General features: G+C 41.7%; 1 protein-coding gene across 1 annotated transcript in view; it reads right to left on the bottom strand.

Annotated features, from left to right (window-relative positions):
* Nucleotides 1-25,505, bottom strand: part of LOC124130977 (mitochondrial ubiquitin ligase activator of NFKB 1-like) — a 72,918-nt gene that overhangs the window by 12,063 nt on the left and 35,350 nt on the right. Inside the window, exon 2 of the mRNA XM_046494029.2 lies at nucleotides 9,273-9,335. Coding sequence (XP_046349985.1) covers nucleotides 9,273-9,335 — 63 coding nt within the window. The remainder of the gene's footprint in view (nucleotides 1-9,272; nucleotides 9,336-25,505) is intronic.

Below are 25,505 nucleotides of genomic sequence, written 5' to 3'. Positions count from 1 at the left end.
TCCGAGTAACAAGTTCATCACAATAACCTAAACAAGACAAGCTGCGAACACGCAGTTCATCAGAATAGCGTACACAAGTCTAGCGTCAAATAATCAGTTCATCAGAATAACCTATACAAGGGGATAGCTGCAACCTTTCAGCACTCTGGAATAACCGACACGAGACCAACATCAACTCCACTCTAAATTAAATCGTCACCAGCCAATTACTGACAAATACCATTAGCAGTGATTAAGTTGGGTTTTTTAAACGCCATTTTTAAACAGCATTTCACTTTGATCGCGGCGTGTCACCTTGATGTGGGAGGAATACAAGAAGCGAAGGTCACCACTTTGGTGTAGCCCACGAGAAGGGAAAAGGTGCTGACAAATCCAGAATAACATTTGGGCGAATCAGGGATTCAAACTTACGATCATAATATTCTGGCACTCCTAAGGGGCGCGTCTCCACACAACGAATTGCAGAGATATAGATGTTTCGGTGATCTGTGTCCACAACTACTGCATGTACCTGTAGCTTCATATACAGACATGTGGTGGAGCAGCACCCAAAACACTGCACTCTGGTATCCATAATTATGGAATACTTGTCCAAATGTCGCATTCTCGCGTTGTTGACTTTTGACAAAAAGTGCCAAGTACCAAAAACACGAGAATGCGAGATCGCGAGAACGCGAGATTTTGGCCCAATCTCGCGTTCCCGGGATCTCGCATTCTCGTGTTTTGGGCATATTTAGCTCGTTTCCAAAGGTCGAGATCGCGAGAATGCGAGATCGCAAATATGTCCCTTACAGTATTCCATACATAATGACATTAACTAATAACTAATAATAATGATTATAGTCAGAATACAAAATACAAACTGAATCCCAGGTAAAGTATGAATGTATAAATAACATGTACTTGCAATGCCTTTGGTATACATTGGTAAAACAATACCAGTAACTATTGTCTACAGATCGTTTTATCTGTCCAGCTACGAATCAGTTTCGCTTAAGTCAGTTAAAATATATTCTTATCCCTCATAAGTGAGTGAGTATGGTTTTACGTCACTTTTAGCAATATTCAAGCAATATCACGGCGGGGGACACCAGAAATGGGCTTCACACATTGTACCCAGGTCGAGAATCGAACCCGAGTCTTCGGCGTGACGAGCGAACGCTTACACCCCTAGGCTACCCGACCGCCCCTTATCCCTCATGACATCTTGCTCAAAACTGACTGGGTTGTGAAGGAGGATTTACTTTTGTATTATTATATGTTTGGTAAGTTAGATATCTATAAAGTATTTGATTCTCTTTCGGTCACGCAGCCTGGAGCTCGAGGAGCACGAAGTCGTAGTCAGTTGCAAGAAGCCGACCAGCCGTTACAGCTCCAGGCAGGGTAACAACAAGTACCATATTTGAACGTCTTTTGGCATGAAGCGGCCGGGGATCGAACCCCCGTTTTCCGGGCAGGCGCTTTATCCACTGGACCACGGAGAAGTCTGTCGGGTTATGAAGGAACACAATCAGCCAGGTCACTCACAGATCTATCTCAGTTTAAGTTGTGTTGTGACAAACATGTGGTACCGCAGTTACAGGTTTCTATTAATCTGTGTTATCAAAAGGCATAGATCAAAATGTTCGGTGCATTCGCTTATGAATGTAGCTAGTCTAGGTTACACCGTGTGGGCAACATGCACTGTCGCTACCAGTGGGTGACGTAGTCTCACGGCCAGGTGTGTCAGTCAGTTTTAATAGTTACCATCCAGTTCCAAATGTCGCTGGCCAAATTAATCGACAGCTTAAATTTGATTCTGCGAAGGTGTCAATAAAATAACCCCAAATTGCAAATCGTGACATATATACGGTAAACTACGGTTATAACGAACTCAAAGGGACAACTAATTTTGGTTCGTTATAACCGTAGTTCGTTATAAGCATATATACAACAAATGGCCGGGACTAAAAAATAAGTTCGTTATATCGGTCAGTTCGTAATAAGCGTGTTCGTTATAACCGTAGTTTACTGTATTATGAAGAGGGCTAACTCGCAACCTCGATTCGTTACAGATTCGTTGATTGATATGTTTTATGGTCGTATTGATCTACAGAAATGGCAGAACTTTTTATGTTTTGAGAATCTAAGGAGTGCACAATTTTATTAAAAAAATTCAGTATCCAGTCGAGCAGGTGCATTTCAGAATCTTTAGCCCGATTGAAATTTTGCTAGCAACGGGCTAGCGGGCAGGCAGCTATTCGCACACTGACTCGCCACAATGAGCTGGTCCGCGGGGATATATCACGGTGTCCAAGTAACTCGATGTATGTGATACAAACGACAATTGTCAAGACTGATCGTCCTCGAACGTTAAGGCATATTATATGTCAAATGAAGGCACTTACAGTGTGAGAGGACCTGAATCTACGGGAGAGTGTGACACTCTAATGGAAGAGGATAGCTACTTCGTATCTCATTAGACGCCAGGACAGTATTAACAAGGACAATTGAGTTCCTAAGCGACCGACAATAATGTGATATTCCCATTATAAAAGTAATAAGTCGTCAGTCCAAGTCACTCCAAAAATACATCTATAAATGTATAAAAACAAAAATGAAAAGTAAAACACAAGAAAATGCTGAGACAACTGTTTTGCGAACACATTTATGTTTATTTTGAGGATGGGGGTTAGCGAGCAGGGCTGGGATTTTCTCAGAAGACCGAATATTGTTTTCTGTCACTGTTTCAAGAGGTACCCTTTGAGTCACAGAAAGTATTTGAGACAAGTGGAATTAATATCAATTAGGCTCTCTAAGGACCTGCTTGAGATTTTGCAATCTCAGAAAAGAATCAAGTTCAAATACCGTATGTCAAAACATCTGATTTTTCAGCTTTTTTCAAACGTTCTTACACGTCAAACTTTCGGAAAACTGGGTATTTATCACTGAACGCATTCGTGACCAACTCGTGTTATTCCGGGACAAGCCGAATAGCGACTCGTGCCCCTATTATGGCCATTTTTGCGACCGGGTTCCGTCCTAGCGCAAACGGGCATACCTAAAACAATTGTCAACTCGTTTCGTAATGGTTCACATTGATTTCCCCATATATTATATATATTTCAGATGCAATTTAAAGCACATCGGGACATGCGGAATTCAGTATGATTGAACACATTTAACTGTGTCTTGGTTATATTTTTAGATGCAAGACATATGTAATATCAAGAATTATTTCTGAGGGATTCTTTGACAAAGAACTTGAAATCATACGCGCATTCTGATTGATTTGACGTATTTTCACACATAACATTCATCGATAGGAGGACGAGTCTTCTTGCAGGTTACGGAAAGAGGCGAATGGTGACGAATGCACTGAACGTGGTGACGAACGATAAAGTAACTACTCATATAAAGTTAAGGAATACTTTCATATCGTTAATCTGTCATGCCATGAAAGAATCGGCGGTTCTTACCTTCTTTTGAGAAGTATTGTTCTAACCTGATAGAAGTCGGCCTGTTCACCTGCCATTCTAGTTCTATTGGGTTCATCAGCATCAATTAATTTCATCCATTTCAGATGAAAAGGAACGAACTTAGTAATTTGAGCACTTGTGGCAAAATTTCTGTTCTGGTTCAAATGTCAAATGATATTAAAGAAATTGATTCCACTCACAAACGGTTAGATAAACTACATTCACACGTTTTGTATACTGACTCCGAGCCGACCAGTCCTTGTTTTCGCCCCTTAATGCCGAGCGCCAGACAGGGTAACAACAAGTACCATCTTTTAAAGTCTTTTGGTATGACGCGGCCGGGGATCGGGTAGTATAAAAGACAATACGTGACTACAGAGTGGTTATATCGACAAATGAAGTAATTGTTAAACAGCTAATTGACAGCAGCACCAAACATGACATCAGTGTTTGGTTTGGTTTTGCGCAAGAATCACGTGAGGATAGTCTGCCTTTGAACCACATACAATTACACAAACCCAAAGCTAATCTCTATGAAAAAGAGATGTTTGACAAACAATAAACATGCAAAAAATCATGTTTTCAGACCAAAATTAGCATTCTTTGACAAGTATAATGTCTTTGATCCACAACTATATTACTGGTAATGATATCTATCCATTTGAACAGCAACCAGTCTCTTTAAACAATACAAAAACGAACGTTTTAAAAAAGATCAATATCTAAAAAAAACCCCAACGCTTTTAACAACTATTAAGCAAGTAATTCTAAGCAACTAACAGCAACGTGCTCCTTCAGGAACAAGCTAGAAATATGCTCCTTCAGGATTAATGGCGTTGGGAAGCTCCTGGAATCTCGCGAGACTGAGTGGGGCGCTGACGACGATCACTGACCTGGAGGAGAGTTCATGGTCTTTCATAAGCCGAGGCTTGGACTGAGCTCGGCGCCTGCTTTATTAATGGTATCCGCTGTGTCATCTATCCTAACTAAGCTTGATCACAGGATATCGAGTCAACTACCTTCTCGTTAACGTGATCGTCCTGTGATGTTCCCCGACACGGAGGGACCTGTGGTGGTTACTGTCAGTCCTTGCTTTAAACACAAAATAACAGGTTGTCGATTTCTTTAAAAACGGTTCGAGGAATCTTTGCCTTGTGGAACCGTGTAGACGGAGTTTATGGCCCTGTGCTGCCGATCGGGATGGGGTTGTGGATGTAGGGTGTTTGGTGATGGCTTGGGGATGATGGGATGCTGAGTGTTGGTTGAGAGTGGTTGATGAAGGAGGTGCTGAGATTGGATGGTGAGTGGTGGGAGATGGGTTTTGTTGTGGATTACTAGTATTTGTTGTGGGTATAGAGTATAGAGTATAGAGTATAGAGTATAGTACATAGAGTATAGGGTATAGGGTATAGAGTATAGAGTATAGAGTATAGAGTATAGAGCATAGGGCATAGGGTATAGAGTATAGAGCATAGGGCATAGCGTATAGGGTATAGGGTATAGACTATAGATAATAGGGTATGGGTATAGTGTATGGTGTATAGTGTATAGTGTATAGAGTATAGAGTATAGAGTATAGGGTATAGAGTATAGAGCATAGGGTATAGGGTATAGGGTATAGACTATAGATAATATGGTATGGGTTTAGGGTATAGGGTATAGGGTATAGAATATAGAGCTTAGGGTATAGGGTATAGGGTATAGGGTATAGAGTATGGGTATAGGGTATAGTGTATGGTGTATAGTGTTTAGAGTATAGAGTATAGGGTATAGAGTATAGAGTATAGGGTATAGGGTATAGAGCATAGGGTATAGGGTATAGAGTATAGGGTATAGGGTATAGGGTATGGGTATAGTGTATGGTGTATAGTGTTTAGAGTATAGAGTATAGGGTATAGGGTATAGGGTATAGAGTATAGAGTATAGGGTATAGGGTAAAGAGCATAGGGTATAGGGTATAGTGTATGGTGTATAGTGTATAGAGTATACAGTATAGGGTATAGAGTATACAGCATAGGGTATAGGGTTTGGAGTATGGAGTATAGGGTATAGTGTATATAGTATAGAGCAAAGGGGAAAGGGGAAAGAGCATAGTGTATAGAGTATAGAGCATAGGGCATAGGGCATAGGATATAGAGCATAGTGTATAGAGTATAATGTATAGAGTATAGAGCATAGCGTATAGAGTATAGAGTATAGAGCATAGAGTATAGGGTATGGAGTATAGAGTATAGAGCATAGAGTATAGGGTATAGGGTATAGGGTATAGATCATAGTGTATAGAGCATAGCGTATAGAGTATAGAACACATAGTATAGGGTATGGAGTATAGAGTATAGAGCATGGGGCATAGAGTATAGTGTATAGAGTATAGAGCATAGCGTATAGAGTATAGAGCATAGAGTATAGGGTATGGAGTATAGAGTATAGAGCATGGGGCATAGAGTATAGGGTATTGAGTATTGAGAATAGAGCATAGGGTATAGGGTATAGGGTATAGAGCATAGTGTATAGAGCATAGCGTATAGAGTATAGAGTATAGAGCATAGGGTATAGGGTATGGAGTATAGAGTATAGAGCATAGGGTATAGGGTATAGGGTATAGGGTATAGGGTATAGAGCATAGAGTATAGAGCATAGCGTATAGAGCATAGAGTATGGGGTATGGAGTATTGAGTATAGAGCATAGGGCATAGAGTTTAGTGTATAGAGTATAGAGTGTAGTGTATATAGTTTAGTGAGTGAGTGAGTTCGGTTTTACGCCGCTTTTAACAGTATTAAAGTTATATCACGGCGTGTCAGCTTAATGTGGGAGGAAAGCCCGAAGTGATGCAGGCCTCAAACGTTTACACGAGTACGGGTATGGTGCTGACAAACCTAGAAACATAATCGGGGCGAACCGGGATTCGAACCCATAATCCTAGGTTTCTGACGTGTCCCATATAGAGTTTAGAGTATAGAGTATAGGGTATGGGGTATAGAGTATAGAGTATAGGGTGTTGGTATACTGTATAATGCAAAGGGTATAGAGTATAAAGTATAGGGTGTTGGCATATTGTATAATGCAAAGAGTGTAGGGTATAGGGTATAGAGTATAGGGTATAGGGTATTGAGTACAGAGTATAGGGTATAGAGTACAGAGTACAGAGTATAGGGTATAGAGTACAGAGTATGGGGAATAGAGTATAGGGTATAGGGCACTGATATATCAATACGATTAATGACTGCGCTGTAAAACAATTCATTTTTCACTAATTGCAACACACATGTAGATATATTTAACTATGACGTCAGCGTTAAAAGAAACTATATACTTTCCCTTAAAGGTCACTCTAGGTAAGAGTTGCGTCCCTTGGACACGCCAGAAACTCATGATTGTGGGTTCGAATCCCGCATCACCCCGATAACGTTTCTAGGTCTGTCAGCACCATATCGTGCTCGTGTGTTTCGCAAAAGTGGTGAACGTCTGAGGCCTTATCACTGATGACTTTCCTCCAACATTAAGCTGACACGTGATATAACTGGAATACAGTTCAAAGCGGCGTTAACCAAACTCTCACTCACTCACTCCAGCTGAAAATAACCTTGTTGGTAAAGGCAGAAACCCGCTGGCAACGATGCAGATAATTGACTGACGTAGTACATCCCTACATCAGACACAGATGCATAAAGACAAACTCTGGCTAACGCACCAGGAGTTAAGATGTCGCAACGTTCTGATTGAATTTCGAAATAGATGCTGTCGGATTTGCAGTGACAAATCTCGTTACGCGACCTAGAAGACATAGAAAGCTTCACTTGGGGTAATCCTCGCGACTCTAGTCACTAACATACAACTGTTTCAAGATATAACTTCAGCGGATATTTTTAGTTCCCAAATTACGAAGCTAACCAAATAAATGAGAGATTCTTTACAGTGTTCTTATCGTCGCTAGGTTATGTGTCGGGCAGGGTTACATGGATCCCCCTGACGAGCTGAAATTTTGCTCTGGGGCTGAATACCACAACAGCGTCTTTGGCCGCATCTCAGCCCCCCGTTCATCATTACACAAATTTAATCACAGAAACACAATAAAACGTCACCTCGGGCCTTATTGCCGCGTCGACCGGATAACGTTCTACTACAAATATGTGTGAATCAGTCGGAACTTCCTTTAACGAGCTTTACTCTTCATGGCGACAATTTGTCACCCGACAATTAGATTTTGCTCGGGAGCAAGGGCGTTGCGAATAACAGGATCGCGACACTGAAGTGGACGGTTTTAGGTAGCGTAAACAGAAAGTAGACAGAGAGTAGACGGAGAAAATGAGGTGTCAATTGGCGTTGCGGTTCCCGCCTGTTATACAATCATTTATCGACGCTGCCAGGCTGTTCGACATCGGACAATGACATTTCCAGGACTGAATGGCAATAATGGCGGTCTTCGTGCCAGACATTCGGCACACGTCGGACAGTTAAGAGGTCAGACAAGTAGGTTCCGATATCAAGGCACGACAAGGTCTGTTCTGTGTCGTTGCCTTCCATCTACGCATTCTCACTTTATGTAATCCCACGATTCTTCGACAACGATTCTGTAACGTTGGAGTAAAATGTATTTATTTAAAGAGAAAAATAGATTTTCCTCGTGAAGTATTCCTGATCGAAATGAAATGATATTAAAACAGGTTTCCATAACTCATTTGTCATAATCATGTCGACTCGCAGAAACACGTCAATATTGACATATCTCTCTCAATCGATTGCCAACAAACACTTCGGGTGTGGACTAAGCGTGCTCGCGACCGCATTATTTGAACGAGGAATATTGAAACAATGCAAAAGGCATTGATAAACTGTACATACCTTTGAAGGCATGTGGGCTTTTACTGGTCGTGCACTGAGTGTGAGATGCTCACACAAATGACAGTGCTATTGGCACACCATCAAGCTTAAGATTACTAAGTCAATACAACAGAACTGTATGAATGGGGAACAATCAATTTATATTGATGGTTGAAGTTTTTGTGAACTATTGTTATATTTATTTTCCAAGATATTGACACCGGGTTGCCGTGAGTGATCTTTCGCTTCGGAATACGCTACGAAGGAAAGTCAATAATTTGAGAGCTGACTCGCTTGCAGGTAAATAGGGACTATTTATCTTTGCATGATAGGAACACTGCATGCTGCGCTTCTCTATTTATTAGCGTAACAAAGAAATGCAAGTCAAGCCGGCGAGGTTAAAGAGGTGCATTTGTATGTAATTGTATGCGTATTTGAAACAACTCGTGTCAGATTGTATATTTCAAAGCTCATGTTTTAAATGCATGACGGGTTGAAGAAACGTTTGAGAGAACAAAAGAGGGTATGTTATAAATTATTAAGACTTGCACTCAAAAACCTAAAAGACTAAAAATATCAAAACCATCATAATTATAGTATTGCATTTTTGTTACTTTTTGTCTGTTTCCTGTATTTATTGTCACCTCTCATTTTTATTAATTTATTATTTTAAATATGTATTACCCTATTTTCTAGTTACTGCTGGGCCCGTCGGGTAGCCTAGTGGTTAAAGCGTTCGCTCGTCACGCCGAAGACCCGGGTTCGATTCCCGACATGAAGACCCGGGTTCGATTCCCGACATGGGTACAATGTGTGAAGCCCATTTCTGGTGTCCCCCGCCGTGATATTGCTGGAATATTGCTTGTATTACTCCCTACAAGACTATGCACCGAGGCATCGTTGTCTTTATATTCATGTGCATTATCAACCCATAGTTCCTTTTTGGTTTTTTTTTTATAGAAATGAGTATCAATCCATAATTTTGTTCTCACCTCCTCTTCTTCGGTGATGGTATTGTCCGCATCTCGATCATCAATCCTCGACAGCAGTCGATCCTGAAAAGATAAGTACATATTAAAGCAATGTGCGATTGAAACATATAAAAAAGCTTAGAATAAGTCCCCCTCCATCAGACAGCTGAAATGGTGTTGAGTGCGGCGTTAAATAGAGAATCACACCCGACTGTCTTTTGATATCAAATATATCAACACGAGTTGATAAAAGTGGAAAAATTCCGAGGCTTGCCGATGATTTTTGCCACTTTTATCAACGATTGTTGATATATTTGATATCAAAAGACGAGGGTGAGATTTTATTTATCATCCAACATCATTCTCTCACCGTTCAATTTGTAGACAATAATTAGAAGTGTCTTCAGTGTATAAAGTACTGCTAACAGCTTCAGTAACAGAACCATTAGTGATGTCATTTGATTGTGACGTCATGGTAACCAGTGACGTCACAATGGTCTGCAAAGCATTGTGATGTAATTTCATTGCAGCGATATCTACAGTGTAGATATCGCTTGATCTCATCCAAGCAATATCTCCTGTGGGAGCCAGTTTTGGATGATAATTTTTTTTTGTATGTTTGTACACAGTGTGTTGCTAAAGTAGAACTTATATCCTTTGACCTTCAACTCGCCAACATACACACATGAGTTACATTAGAAGCACAATGAAAGTATCTCATGTTCTCTAATGAGACCTTTGTGGGTCCGAAATAGATATCGATAAATTTCTATTCGTCCGATCCTAATTAGATCTTGAAAACCATCACGAAACACAATACATGAATACTATAGAGTAAACACAGCCCTACAGAGAATCACATTTCAGAGTAATATGAGCTCACATCTAACAATGTACAGCCAGCAGTGGTCATTTGAAACCTATCGCCTTTGCTGACCAGTAGTATCGGTGATTAATTCGTCCTTCAGGTCGATAGGGAACGTGATCCACAGAGAGCGGCTGTTTATATTGAAAATAATAATCCGAAGTTAATTCTGATATTTGAGGCGTATTGAATTAACCTTTGATAATGGGCCCACATACTCTCTAAGGCTAGTTTTAAGGTAGGAATTTTAATTCTTATATTTGAGGCGTATTGAATTAACCTTTGATAATGGGCCCACATACTCTCTAAGGCTAGTTTAAGGTAGGAATTTTGTTTCTGGTTAATAAGCCAATAAATGGTACAAAGTCATATTTTTCTTATAACTCGACCTATTTTTAGTTTATTTGTCCTCATAATTGACTCAATATTCTGTCATTGTGTAAGTTATTATTATTATTGGTAATTACACGATTATCGATAGGCATGGTAGGTAAAGGCTAATTATGAGTGTTCGATAAACAAGCACGGGCTAATTGTGATCACAGCTTTAGCTTCAACAAAACAACGCACTCGCGGTAATATGGGCATAATAAAATATGTAAAGAATGACCTACTTCGGTTTTAGAATTTGTGTACTGACCTGTCTCTAGGAGACACAGAACAATGGTATCTGAAAGAATAGAGGCATCGGTTCAAGGGTGACTGAGAGCATTTAAGCCCGTGATTGGGTTCCTATCTACCTGGGCAAAGAGACAGGCGGTGGCCGATTTGTCGTAGGATGCTATTGAACTTGTGAATGAGTTTGATTTTACGCCGCTTTTAGCAATATTCCAGCAAAATCATCTTCCCGAGGCAAGGGAATTAACTGACTTTAAAAGTCGAACTAGCCTGGAATTCCTGGGCTCGATCGTAGCGCCACCAGTGGCTATTTCCAATTATATCCCTTCTAAGCCTCTCCTATGGACCAATCAGATTCCACCTCTCGTATCACTTGCATTTGCTTCAAACAAAATGGTGGCGACAATCAAGATCTATATTGTGATAAAAGGGGTCTTACATCGCAAAATACATCAAATCACGTGAGCACCTTAAATAAAAACATGAAAAGATTTTGAAAATATCTGTTGACAACGAGTTGGCGGTGCACATGTTTTGCAATCGACCGAAATCTGCAAGACAGTTTACGAACCGGATTTCGATTTCGTTGCGCGATTTTGATTGGACTATGCATAGACTCGTTAGTCCAGCCAAATTGTAACTCCATAATACCAGCCTAGTTCGGCAAGGTTGGAAACTGGACTTTTATAGTCAGTTAACTCACTTACCTCGGGAAGATGACCAGAAATGGGCATCACACATTGTACCCATGTCGGGAATTGAACCCGGGGTGCTTGTACTAGTCCGGACAGATGCCGATTTTATAGTGTTAGCCCACTGAAATACCATTCCACAGTTTAACATGAATACCCCACTCAGACACATTAACTGACTCCGGGTCGACCAGTCCTTTTTTAACCACTTAATGCCGAGCGCAAGGCAGGGTAACAATAAGTACAATCTTTTAAACGGTATTACGCGGACCAAACCCACGATCTTCCGCTCTCCGGACAGACGCTCTATCCACGAGTTAATCTACCGGATAAAAGTAAGTTGGCTCCTATGGTTGATGGTGGCTTAAATGAAACAGGAATGTTAATCGATGGTGATGTATTTGAAGCGGGTATATAAGATGTGTTTTGGGCCTTTAGTTTGTAGTGTTCGGGTACTGTTTTCGTTCGAGTAACGATTTGATACCGTTTGTAATGTTTTGGTCAAATCCAATTTTCAAGTGAGGTGAGGTGAGATGAAATTGGGTTTAACGTCGCGTCCAAGATTATTGCACTTATATAGCGACGTGCATGCACATGTGTGTGTTTGTGTGGCTGCTTGTACTAGTCCGGACTGATGCCGATTTATAGTGCTAGCCCACTGAGATACCATGCCGCAGTTTAACACGAATACCCCACTCAGACACAGTATACTGACTCCGAGCTGACCAGTCCATGTTTTCGCCCCTTAATGCCGAGCGCCAGACAGGGTAACAACAAGTACCATCTTTTAACGTCTTTTGGTATGACGCGGCCGGGGATCGAACCCCGGACCTTCCGCTCTCCGGGCGGACGCTCTACCACTAGACCACGGAGACGGTTCAGTTTTCAAGTGTAAACTTCCTTTTGCCTGTCAGTTTATAACATTGAGAGAATGAGTGAATGAGTCTTTGTCGATCTAGATGTCGTTGAAATTGCAGCATCCCAAACAAGGGCTATCTGAACTCTCCTAAATGTGTAACCAGAGACCATATACCGATATCGGTATATGGTCTAACCATGTTGGGATTCGAACATCAAATTTAAGTTTGAACGCATTTTCTTCACTACGACCGTGCATACAATCTATCAATATGCTCTTTATACAACGAAACTAAGTCAGTACAACACAGTGGCTTTTGCAGCCTCCCAAAATCAATACAACCGTTCCCATGAGTGTTTAAGACCAAGCGTATTAAATAAGCACACTGGTAATATTGTTAAAAGCAGGGGAGGTATAAAAATCTGATATCCTTGTCGCAACCCAGTTATCGTAATGCTACCATCGAGAAGCGTCAGGCTCGTCGTGGTGCTTGGTGGGATCAGCCCTCCATTACACGGGATTGGCTGTCAGTGTGTATTTCCGTACTTCTGGTCAAAGTAATACGAAAGCTGATCCATTTTTTTGACTGTTTTGGTCAAATGCCAAATAATTCAATTTTATGAGCGTTCGCATAACATAGAACTATTTTATTGTGTCTTAATGGATAGGATTTCTGGGACACGTGGGCGATGACTCACATAAACACACTACATATATTCTCCCTGCAGTGCAAAACGTGCCCTAAATACGAAACAATCTGGGATTACGTTACTTAAATGCAGGAGAATAGGTCTCCTTGCAATATACGAACGGAAAATGCCGGGCCAAAGGAAGTATACACCTATGATTAATGGTGGTTAAATATGATACAAAAGAGAAATGGTAATCGATGGTGATGTATTTGATATCGGTAAATAGTTGCGTTTTGGACCTTCGTTTTGCAATGTTTCGGAGTCTGTATTCATCCTTGTTACGTTTTGATAACGTTTGTTACTGATCTGGAATTCCACCATGGTTCCATCAATGTTTCCCTTACATAGTGAGTGAGTGCGTATGGTTTTACGCCGCTTTTAGCAATATTCCAGCAATATCACGGCGGGGGACACCAGAAATGGGCTTCACACATTGTCTTCCCTGAAAGAGCGGTGTATGTGTGTGTGTCTGTGTGGTATCTTTTGCTCTCTCTCTCTCTCTCCCTGTGTATGTGCCCTCTCTCTGTGTGTCTCTGCGTGGTGTCTTTTGCTCTCTCTCTCTCTCTCTCTCTCTCTCCCTGTGTATGTGCCCTCTCTCTGTGTGTCTCTGCGTGGTGTCTTTTGCTCTCTCTCTCTCTCTCTCTCTCCCTCCCTCTCCCTGTGTATGTGCCCTCTCTCTGTGTGTCTCTGCGTGGTGTCTTTTGCTCTCTCTCCCCCTCTTTCACTCCCTCCCTCTATGTGTGTGTGTATGTGTCTCTCCCACTCCCTCACTCCCTCTGTGTGTGTGCCTGTGTGGTCTCTCTATCTCTATTCTCTATGTCTCCCCCCTCTCTCTGTATGTTAGTGCCTTTGGGGTCTCTCTGTGTGTGTCTCTCCCTCTCTCTGTGTGTGTGCATGTGTGGTCTCTCTCTCTGTCACTGTGGATACCAGATAATTATGTTCACGCTGCATATGTTGAATAATTGTTTGTCTTCAATGGTGTCCATTCAACCTATACAACTTTCCATCCCACTCCGACAATAGAATTGTCCTCTTCTTTAACGTGTCTTATCGATACTACAACACCCCGTAATTTTCATCACAACAGTTGGATAAACATGGGCATGATTCCAATCCGAGATAACAGCCTTAAATAAATATTCTTAAATAGGGTAATTTACAGTTTCTGTATTGAAGGCAATGTCAGGTATCACAATTGCGTTATTTTGAGATAATTACCGTTCACTTGCTTACGTAACCATTCGGTTGCTAAGTAACGAGCCATAACAATGACTTTCAACTATTAACGACGTCTTTAACGCATGACGACAGCTTTCTCCGACTGTAAAACATATGTTATTATTGAAAGAGTTTGAGTGTGGTTTTCACGAGTATTGACAGACTAACAACGTTCGCTTGAACGTTGTTTAAATAAGTTATTCCTTTATTATCTGAGGGGGGCACGGGTGGCCCAGTCGTCTAAGGCGCCGCGATTCGCTGTGCAGAGTTGCGTCCCTTGGGCACGCCAGAAACCTATGATTGTGGGTTCGAAACCCCGGTTCGCCCCAATTCTGTTTCTAGGTTTGTCAGCACCATACCCGTGCTCGTGGGTTTCACCGAAGTGGTAAACGTCTTAGACCTGCATCACTTCACGCTTTCCTCCCACATTAAGCTGACACGCCGTGATATAACTGGAATAATGTTAAAAGCGGCGTTAAACCCAACTCACTCACTCACTCACTTTATTATCTGAACGAGTGCGTGAGTGAGTTTGGTGTTACGCAACTTTTTGTTCCAGTTATATTACGGCGTGCCAGCTTCACGTGGGAGGAAAGCCCGAAGTGATGCAGATGATTACCGTCTTGGTGAAACCAACGAGCAGGGGCATGGTGCTGACAAACATAAAACAAACAAACTCAGATCAAACGGAGGGATTCAAACCACGATAATAGGTTTCTCGCACGTCTACATCAACCTTCGTCGCCTTAGACTCTTAGGCCATCGGTTGCCCTAAAACTAAATGAATTGTATTAATTGTTATTTGTTTCCCAATCTGCAGGTCATTCAATCAAAGCTATCAGATCTTTCATTACCAAATTGGAAGGATGGGCGTCTTGTATTATCGATCAGACGAGTCATGTCACGCCAACCCCCGCTCCAAATATATTCGCATCGTATCCCAATTCTCACCATCCAATCAGCATAATATTCCTCTATATCTTGAGGCTCATTTATTTTCCGCGACAGGTTTAACAAAGGAACCGACTTCTCAACCAGAGCTTGCGTCTTCATTTCTACTGGCTGTTAAAGATATGAAAAGTTGGATTGGAACAGAACCGGATCGAAATCGGGGGCGGATGTGGGCCATGGCCTCCGAACTTGAATTGATTACCACGGAGTAGCCTCTCCTAATTGATTCCCAGGGTTCTTTGCTCATGTGACGTCATCGGCTGACTACAAATCAATAAAATGACGTCACACCGACAGAAGCATGTTGACATAACGAGCTCCACACGGTCTATGCATGGGGTGAGATCGCAGCGAGCGCCGGCCTCAGACATGTGTCATGCATAGTAATCAAAAGATTTTCTCTTCTATTCACTTCCCAGACTGAGCGAAGAATGAAAGACATGTATATCTTCATACATCATGTGAATGTTAGATTTGAAGAAAAGCGCCTCGTTATTCCCTTTAATGACTTTACACGACTATCACAATTTATACAAAGATCAAAAAGTGTCTGAGATACGAGGGTCGATCCTATCTGATCATCTCAACATCCGTTTTCATACCTCGCCAGGACACTCACACAGACAGTTCTCTTACATGTAGGATGCGTTTGGGTAGCCAAGTGGTTGAGGCGTTTGCTCGTCACGCCGAAGAGTCGTGTTCGATTCCCAACATGGGTACAATGTGTGAAGTCCATTTTATCCATCACCCATCCATCAGCATCCATCTCGTCACCGTGTACACTATCAAAGATACCACACATATCCATTTTATCCACCAGCATCCATCTCGTCATCGTGTACACTATCAAAGATACCACACATATCCATTTTATCCACCAGCATCCATCTCGTCATCGTGTACACTATCAAAGATACCACACATATCCATTTTATCCACCAGCATCCATTTCGTCATCGTGTACACTATCAAAGATACCACACATATCCATTTTATCCACCAGCATCCATCTCGTCATCGTGTACAATATCAAAGATACATACATATCCATTTTATCCAACATCATCCATCTCGTCATCGTGTACACTATCAATGACACCACACATATCCATTTAATCCACCAGCATCATCCATCTCGTCATCGTGTACACTATCAAAGATACCACACATATCCATTTAATCCACCAGCATCCATCTCGCCATCGTGTACACTATCAAAGATACCACACATATACATTTTATCCACCAGCATCCATCTCGTCATCGTATACAATATCAAAGATACACATAGATCCATTTTATCCACCAGCATCCATCTCGCCATCGTGTACAATATCAAAGATACCACACATATCCATTTTATCCACCAGCATCCATCTCGTCATCGTGTACACTATCAAAGATACACATATATCCACCAGCATCTATCTCGTCATCGTGTACACTATCAAAGATACACATATATCCATTTTATCCACCAGCATCCATCTCGTCATCGTGTACACTATTAATGATACCACACATATCCATTTTATCCACCAGCATCCATCTCGTCATCGTGTACAATATCAAAGATACATACATATCCATTTTATCCAACATCATCCATCTCGTCATCGTGTACACTTTCAATGACACCACATATATCCATTTTATCCATCAGCATCCATCTTGCCAACGTGTACACTATCAAAGATACCACACATATCCACTTATCCATCACCTATCCATCTTGCCATCGTGTACACTATCAAAGATACCACACATATCCATTTTAACCATCATCATCCATCTCGTCATCGTGTACACTATCAAAGATACCACACATATCCATTTTATCCACCAGCATCCATCTCGCCATCGTGTACACTATCAAAGATACCACACATATCCATTTTATCCACCAGCATCCATCTCGTCATCGTGTACACTATCAAAGATACCACACATATCCATTTTATCCACCAGCATCCATCTCGCCATCGTGTACACTATCAAAGATACCACACATATCCATTTAATCCACCAGCATCCATCTCGTCATCGTGTACACTATCAATGATACCACACATATCCATTTTATCCACCAGCATCCATCTCGCCATCGTGTACACTATCAATGATACCACACATATCCATTTTATCCACCAGCATCCATCTCGTCATCGTGTACAATATCAAAGATACCACACATATCCATTTTAACCATCAGCATCCATCTCGCCATCGTGTACACTATCAAAGATACCACACATATCCATTTTATCCACCAGCATCCATCTCGTCATCGTGTACACTATCAATGATACCACACATATCCATTTTAACCATCATCATCCATCTCGTCATCGTGTACACTATCAATGATACCACACATATCCATTTTAACCATCATCATCCATCCCGTCATCGTGTACACTATCAAAGATACCACACATATCCATTTTATCCACCAGCATCCATCTCGTCATCGTGTACAATATCAAAGATACATACATATCCATTTTATCCAACATCATCCATCTCGTCATCGTGTACAATATCAATGACACCACACATATCCATTTAATCCACCAGCATCCATCTCGTCATCGTGTACACTATCAATGATACCACACATATCCATTTTAACCATCATCATCCATCTCGTCATCGTGTACACTATCAATGATACCACACATATCCATTTTAACCATCATCATCCATCCCGTCATCGTGTACACTATCAAAGATACTACACAGATCAACTTATCCATCACCAATCCATCAGCATCAATCTTGTCATCGTGTACACTATCGAAGATACCACACAGATCCACTTATCCACCACCCATCCATCATCATCTATCTCGCCATCGTGTACTATCAGTGCATCAAACATAAAACCGTATTTATCTCGTACCACCATCAGAGGCAACCACCACACACACCATCACTGTATCAACCCCAGCAATCACATCCATCTCCCATTCACCAGGAATCCATCCCCACCTTTAAGTATACACAGTCTACCCATTTCATCATCTACCCGACCATCATCATTAAGAACCTTTCTCCTCCATCATCAGTTCACCGTTAGCCGAACCACCTGCATCCAATCATCCATCATCCTTACTCCTACACGCTCATCCATCGAGCGGCTAACCACATATCTCTGTATTCAATGGTAATCATACTATCGTTATTTTCACTGATTAGCTCGATAATTAAATACATAATGTATATTATGCACAGTTCTACGAATATACCTAAACCAACAGTATACGCAAAGAGCTACTGACAATAAAACTAATGCTGCGCTCTGTAGGTTCTCGTGTCCTTGTGATTCCGGCTCTGTCATAACATGACATTATATCCTAGTTAATGTCATAATGATATCCCCTCTAATGCGCATTAATATCCTGACTGAATCAATATCTGGTCGGAAACTGGAAGGGAGCATTATCGCAATAAAATGATCATTACCGGCAATATTTCTGCTACAGTAATTAACTATTGGAAATCAATATGGGGAAAGCCAAAATGACAAGTTTGTGTAAATATAGTTTTTTTAATCAGTCAAGACAGTCATTTATATTGGGACTGATAATTAAATATTCTTGTATTAATATTGTCCCGCGTGGTTTCATGTATGTAATGTTTAATACGCTTTGATCCGGCTTGTCCCCTAGTGACGTGGAGATTCACGCTTTATGATGATCATCAATGTTATTGTTATTATTAGGGGTCGTCCGTTGGGTATTGTGTGTATAAACAAATAAAATGTTCCGGGAGAAAAGGATTTGCCTCACATTTTACCCTCTTAAAAATCGTGCACTGGAAGAAATGCCTGGAGTGAGTGAGTGAGTGAGTGAGTGAGTTGGGCTTAACGGCGCTTTTAACAGTGTTCCAGTTATATCACGGCGTGTCAGATTAATGTGGGAGGAAAGCCCGAAATGATGCAGGTCTCAGACGTTTAACACTTCGGTGAAACCCACGTGAACGGGTATGGTACTGACAAACCTAGAAACATAATCGGGGCAAACCGGAATTCGAACCCACAATCATAGGTTTCTGGCGTGCCCAAGGGACGCAACTCTGCACAGCGAATCGCGGCGCCTTAGACGACTGGGCCACCCGTGCCCCCAGAAATGCTTGGAAGCAGTTACAGATACCTGTCCAACACAAATCCAAGGTTCCCCGAGAATACAACATGGCATCTCACTTATAGTACTGCTGTACAAGACCCTTTGGTGTGTGTGTGTGTGTGTGTGTGTGTGTGTGTGTGTGTGTGTGTGTGTGTGTGTGTGTTCCGTGTGTGTATAGTCGGGTCAAATGACTGTCGTCAAATATGACTAGCATGGGGATCGTGTGGTCACAATGGCTGTCAAAACTAAGTGCCACTTCGGCGGCATGGTTCCTCTTCTTGTTTGTCAAGTCCAGGCCAGTTTCTGTACATGGGATATTGCTGACAACGGAATCCACCCGAGCACTCTCCAAGGCTGTCGGAGATACAGGGAGTACGCTACACCTACCCTTCACTGACAGACCTTTGAAATGGTATCGGTTGGTATGATGTACTTGATGATGTACACAAAGTCATTGAAGGACAGAAAAAAAAGCTTTTCGCGTGCTGGATATATTGATAATATGATAATAATACCACAAGACCCCACTCCTACCCACACATCGACAACTATTCAAACAAATGACATAAATGACAGACTGCAATTCAAAAATAATAAAAATGACGCAATTCATTATCTCCTTGCGCCATTGGAATAGAGAGGTCGGAGTAAGTCATACGTTCTTGTTGGCGAACTCCGAACTACAATGGGCAACGCTAAGTCGCCAAGCATGTATAACGTCGGTCGCCCATCATCCCTATCGATCTCGCACAGCTGTACACCTAGATATACTCGGCAGGGAGGAAGTGCCCCACAGAAATCACACTAGACCAGGTACACCGTCAATGTTCGGCTTCACAGTGGACAATCAGGCATACTGACGCGAGACACGCGTCAGCCTCCAACGTTCATCACGAGAGGGGGAGACACATGTCCTATCAAAAAAATATAAAACGTCAACGCGAGATAATAATCAGTCTCGATTATCTGCCCAAACAGATTCCATGGGGCGTGAAAGGAAAAAGAGCAGTCAATTATATGAGTGAGTGAGTCTGGTTTAACGCCGCTTTTAACAGTATCACAGTTATATCGCGGCGTGTCAGCTTAATGTGGGAGAAAAGCCCGAAGTGATGCAGGTCTCAGACGTTTACCACTTCGGTGAAACCCACGAGCACGGGTATGGTGCTAACAAACCTAGAAACACAATCGGGGCGAACCGGGATTCGAACCCACAATCATAGGTTTCTGGTGTGCCCAAGGGACGCAACTCTGCACAGCGAACAGCGGCGCCTTAGACGACTGGGCCACCCGTCACCCCGACAATTCTATGAATGGATCACCTATGATCAGTGATGACACCAGGTATATGCTTGACACCAAGCTGTGGATTCCTTAACTTTGTTCACAACATTTGTAACCTCTCGTTCTTATGGATTGTGAGCTACCCGTTACCCGAAGTTCGAGACGAGCGGAGTGTCGAGATTAGAGGACCACAATGCCAATTTATAAAACCCTCTGACACTTTTGGTTGTCGTTTTCGTTCGTATCTTGCTGTCTCATCGTAACCTTGTGGCGGGTTCTTCTTTCGAGTGAAACCTGTTGAGAGGTTTTACATTTGAATTGGAAGATCAAGGTTTTACATAATTTAAATTGGAAGAGCAAGGTTTTACAGTTGATTTGGAAGACCAATGTTTTACAGTTGAATTGGAAGACCAAGGTTTTACATAATTTAAATTGGAAGAGCAAGGTTTTACAGTTGATTTGGAAGACCAATGTTTTACAGTTGAATTGGAAGACCAAGGTTTTATATTTGAATTGGAAGACCAAGGTTTTACAGTTGAATTGGAAGACCAAGCTTTTACATTTGAATTGGAAGACCAATGTTTTACAGTTGAATTGCATAAACAGCTGTTTTATACGCATCTAATATTGATTTTGACTGGTTAAAAATAAACAAAAAGTCAAAAAGAAAATTCAATAACGTGAATCATTAATCTGTCATGTTAATCTGACAGACTAACTTTAGTCGTGTGAAAGAAATCGAGTGTTCTCGAACTTCTATTGAACAGTATATAATATATATGTTACTTGTGTGATAAACGTAAGGCATATAAAGTGTGAGCGAGTTGGTATTATTATTTACGTTACTTACATAATATTCCAGGAATACACAGGGTGGGGGGTTCAAGGGTGCTACAAATGTGCTACACGTTATACCCATGTAGGGAATCCAACCCAAGCCTTCGACATGACACCGAATGTATTGTTTCAGAAAGAAACATCACCCAATGCCAATGATTCCGTAATCACTAATACATCTATCTATCTATCTCTATATTTATATACACACACACAGTAAAGTACGTTTATGACAAACACGCTTATAACAAACTGACGGCTAAAAAGAACTGTTTTTTTTGTATCGGACATTTGCGGTATATATGCTTGTAACGATTTTCGGTTATAACGAACTAATTTAGAGGTCCCTTTGAATTTGTTATAACCGTAGTTTTCTGTACCTCAAAATAGTAAAACTTAACATCAAGATTCTACCGGTTCGATTATGTTTCCAGGTTTGTCAGCACCATACCCGTGCTCGTGGGTTTCACCGAAGTGGTAAACGTCTGAGACCTGCATCACATCGGGCTTTCCTCCCACATTAAGCTGACATGCCGTGATATAACTGGTATTCTGTTAAAAGCGGCGTTAAACCTAACTCACTCACTCACTCAAGATTCTAACTTTAATCAGCTCTGTTTATAACGAGGCACCGTGTACACAGTCTCAAATGTCTTTGGAATTTAACCAGCGCTTATTGATCAAAGTGACACTAACGCTAAATGACAAGGCACAATCGCGATCAACTGCGGAAAGATTACATCCTGTGTTCAATCAGTGTCCGTGGCCTCGGAGCACTCCCGCTGTCATTTCATGTAAACACAAGCTTAATAATCTCCAGTAGACGCATCATTACAACGAATTAGAGTCACCGACACGGAGATAACAACATGTGTAGAAATTCACAATACCCACGAACCAACATCAATTTGGCAACGGTGAGAGGGGGAGAGTTTAACATGAAAGCGCACGTACGTTCTCTTCTATTCCAAACCCGAAACCCCGTCTGAAAAGTACTTGTTACATTAACCCGTCAAATATGACTCGCCATTGATCACCAGGGATGGGGACTGCACCGAAAAGTGAAATTAGAACAGGATATAATCGATTCTAAGAACGTGTTTCGTAAAACAGAGCGAGAATGCGCAGAAGTAATTACATCGCCATTGGACGACGGCGTCGCGTCAAATTTAGGAGAACGGCACCATGCCCAAATGGTGATAGCTTCCCAAAGTGAAATTGCATCATGAGTGGGTTTCCTTTCTCCTTGATATTCTTCTAATCGGGTCCCTAGAGACGCGTGGAACTCCGACTCTAACACATAGAACATTGGCGGGCATTTGTGTATAGATTCATGGTGCTACAAGAGATTTTACAGAAGACTTGAACGAGGGAAGTAATTAAGATATGTAAGGGAACTGACTATCTATTGAATATCTCGGGTATATATCAGGCTGAGTTGTGTGTAATGATGGCGCGTCTTCTGAATTGGAAGTGATTCAGGAACAGCATCCATGGCCTTGATGCTGATGGCTGATACGGTTCAATCATCCACTTTCCAGTCAGATTCATTTGACTACATCTAAGGTGTGTCATGTGTGTATTATCACCTCATACACGCCTATTCACCACCAGTACTTCCTAATACGAGCTGCGCTAGGTCTATCTGGAAACATCCAACAGAGTGACGCTAGGTCCTTTTGGAAACATCCAATGCAGTGACGCTAGGTCCATTTTGACGCATCCAATCGAGTGACGGTAGGTCTATCTGGAAACATCCAATGGAGTGACGCCAAGTCCATTTGGAAACATCCAACGTAGTGAGGCTAGGTCCTTTTGAAAACATCCAATGCAGTGACGCTAGTTCAATTTGGAATCATCCAATGGAGTGACGCTAGGTCCATTTTGGAAGCATTCAACAGAACTACACTAGGTCCATCAGGGTACATCCGACGGCGCTACGCTAGGCTCATCCCAGTCATTCATACGGAGCTACGCCAGGTCTATCTGGCAGCATCCTACAGCGCTCCGCTAGGTCTATCTGTCTACATCCTACAGCGCTCCGCCAGGTCCATCTGTCTACATCCTACAGCGCTCCGCCAGGTCTATCTGTCTACATCCTACAGCGCTCCGCTAGGTCCATCTGTCTACATCCTACAGCGCTCCGCCAGGTCTATCTGTCTACATCCTACAGCGCTCCGCTAGGTCTATCCGTCTACACCCTACAGCGCTCCGCCAGGTCTATCTGTCTACATCCTACAGCGCTCCGCCAGGTCTATCTGTCTACATCCTACAGCGCTCCGCCAGGTCTATCTGTCTACATCCTACAGCGCTCCGCCAGGTCTATCTGTCTACATCCTACAGCGCTCCGCCAGGTCTATCTGTCTACATCCTACAGCGCTCCGCTAGGTCTATCCGAGTACAAGGACTCTGTAGCTGGTTATTGTCTCTGTAGCCGGGCGTCAGTGTTACCTTGACATAACTTCAGGAGAGATGCCCGTGTTAGGCTGTCACGTTGACATCGTACTTCCTGTTGTTTACTGCAGGCGACAATGAGCGACAACACCGACACGCAGATACAGCGTGAGCAGTGAAGATGAAGTCCGATAATTTCCCTAATAATAGTGATAATGACGGCAGCCTTCGACAGGCCATCACCACGGCAGGGTCAAAATAAGGTCATTACGATCCAGACAAATCTTTATTGGGATAGTTCATGCTCATAATATCATTTTTATATCTAAAGGTGTGCAAAATTATAATATGTAAACAAAAAGAATTGAGTACAATTTTATTTACAATTTATAACCATGGGCTTCTCATATTGCACATTTGTTGTACCATTTACAATGTTGTTAAACAACAAACAAAACAACGTCTCACAGCATTCGTCACAGCAATATTCTACGTATTATTATTAATTTTTAGAGTTACTACGGTACTGCACTTTAAATGCACTTTTTAAAGTTAATGTTAAACATTACACTATTGTCCGCTGCTTGTATGTATGTTAATGGATAGGGCATCGTACGGTGGACCGCTACTGTCCAATCCAATTGACCTTTTAAAGTCAATAATATAAACGGAGAGGCAAAAGAAAAAATACCGACTTTTTTTTGTCATTGATTTTTTTAGAACAGAATTACCGTTGTTAAATTTGATAATGTCTATTTCACCAACAATCATTCCTGCAACAGTTTGTAAAACGTAACCTGTGGCTGGGTAATTGTGTTAAGAAATAAAATGGTTTAGAGAAAACTGCGAAAAGAAATGAATTTGCAGCAACATGACCCCTACCATGTTTGAATTGTAAATGTGTGCTGAAAAGAGGGAGTGAGTGAGTTGGGTTTAACGGCGCTTTTAACAGTATTCCAGTTATATCACGGCGTGTCAGCTTAATGTGGGAGAAAAGCCCGAAGTGATGCAGGTCTCAGACGTAATTACCACTTCGGTGAAACCCACGAGCACGGGTATGGTGCTGACAACACTAGAAAAATAATCGGGGCGAACCGAGATTCGAAGCCACAATCATAGGTTTCTGGCGTGTCCAAGGGACGCAACTCTGCGCAGCGAATCGCGGCGCCTTAGACGACTGGGCCCCCCGTGCCCCCCGTGCCGAAAAGAGCAACTGTATTAACTTTCAAAGATATTGTGTCTGTGATACCGATCGGCAGACTTTATTAATTTTTATTTTTTTTAAATCAAATCAAATAATATTTTTAAAATTAGAACCATGTAGAATTGTTCTTTGAGTGCTGGCTAAATAAGCGTCAGTCTTGGATATACTTTCGCCAAATTAAGATATTTTCAATTGAAAATCAAACACATGATAAAGGGTATAGTTTCTTTTGCTTCTCAGTTAAAGTGTATGATAATGGCGTCGTACTTTGAACCTCTGTTGCCCAATCCATTTGACCTTTTTTCAAATATCAAGACGAAAACGGAAGAAAAATGTTTACGAGTCCAAGATGTACTCTAACTACCATATCGCATGCGCTGACAGGGTACCCGAGGTCACAAACAAGTCACCAGTCATAATCAAATCCAAGGCCATCCATTCAGGCAATAATTAGGGTCAAATGACCGTATGTCCCTCGACGGTGATTCCTGTAATACGATAAATGACGACTGTGAT

Source organism: Haliotis rufescens, unplaced genomic scaffold, assembly GCF_023055435.1.
Source record: "Haliotis rufescens isolate VD_foot unplaced genomic scaffold, xgHalRufe1.0.p SCAF_10, whole genome shotgun sequence".
Classification (NCBI taxonomy): Eukaryota; Metazoa; Mollusca; class Gastropoda; order Lepetellida; family Haliotidae; genus Haliotis; species Haliotis rufescens.
Note: the sequence above shows the minus strand (reverse complement) of the source record. Positions and strands in the feature narration are given on the sequence as shown.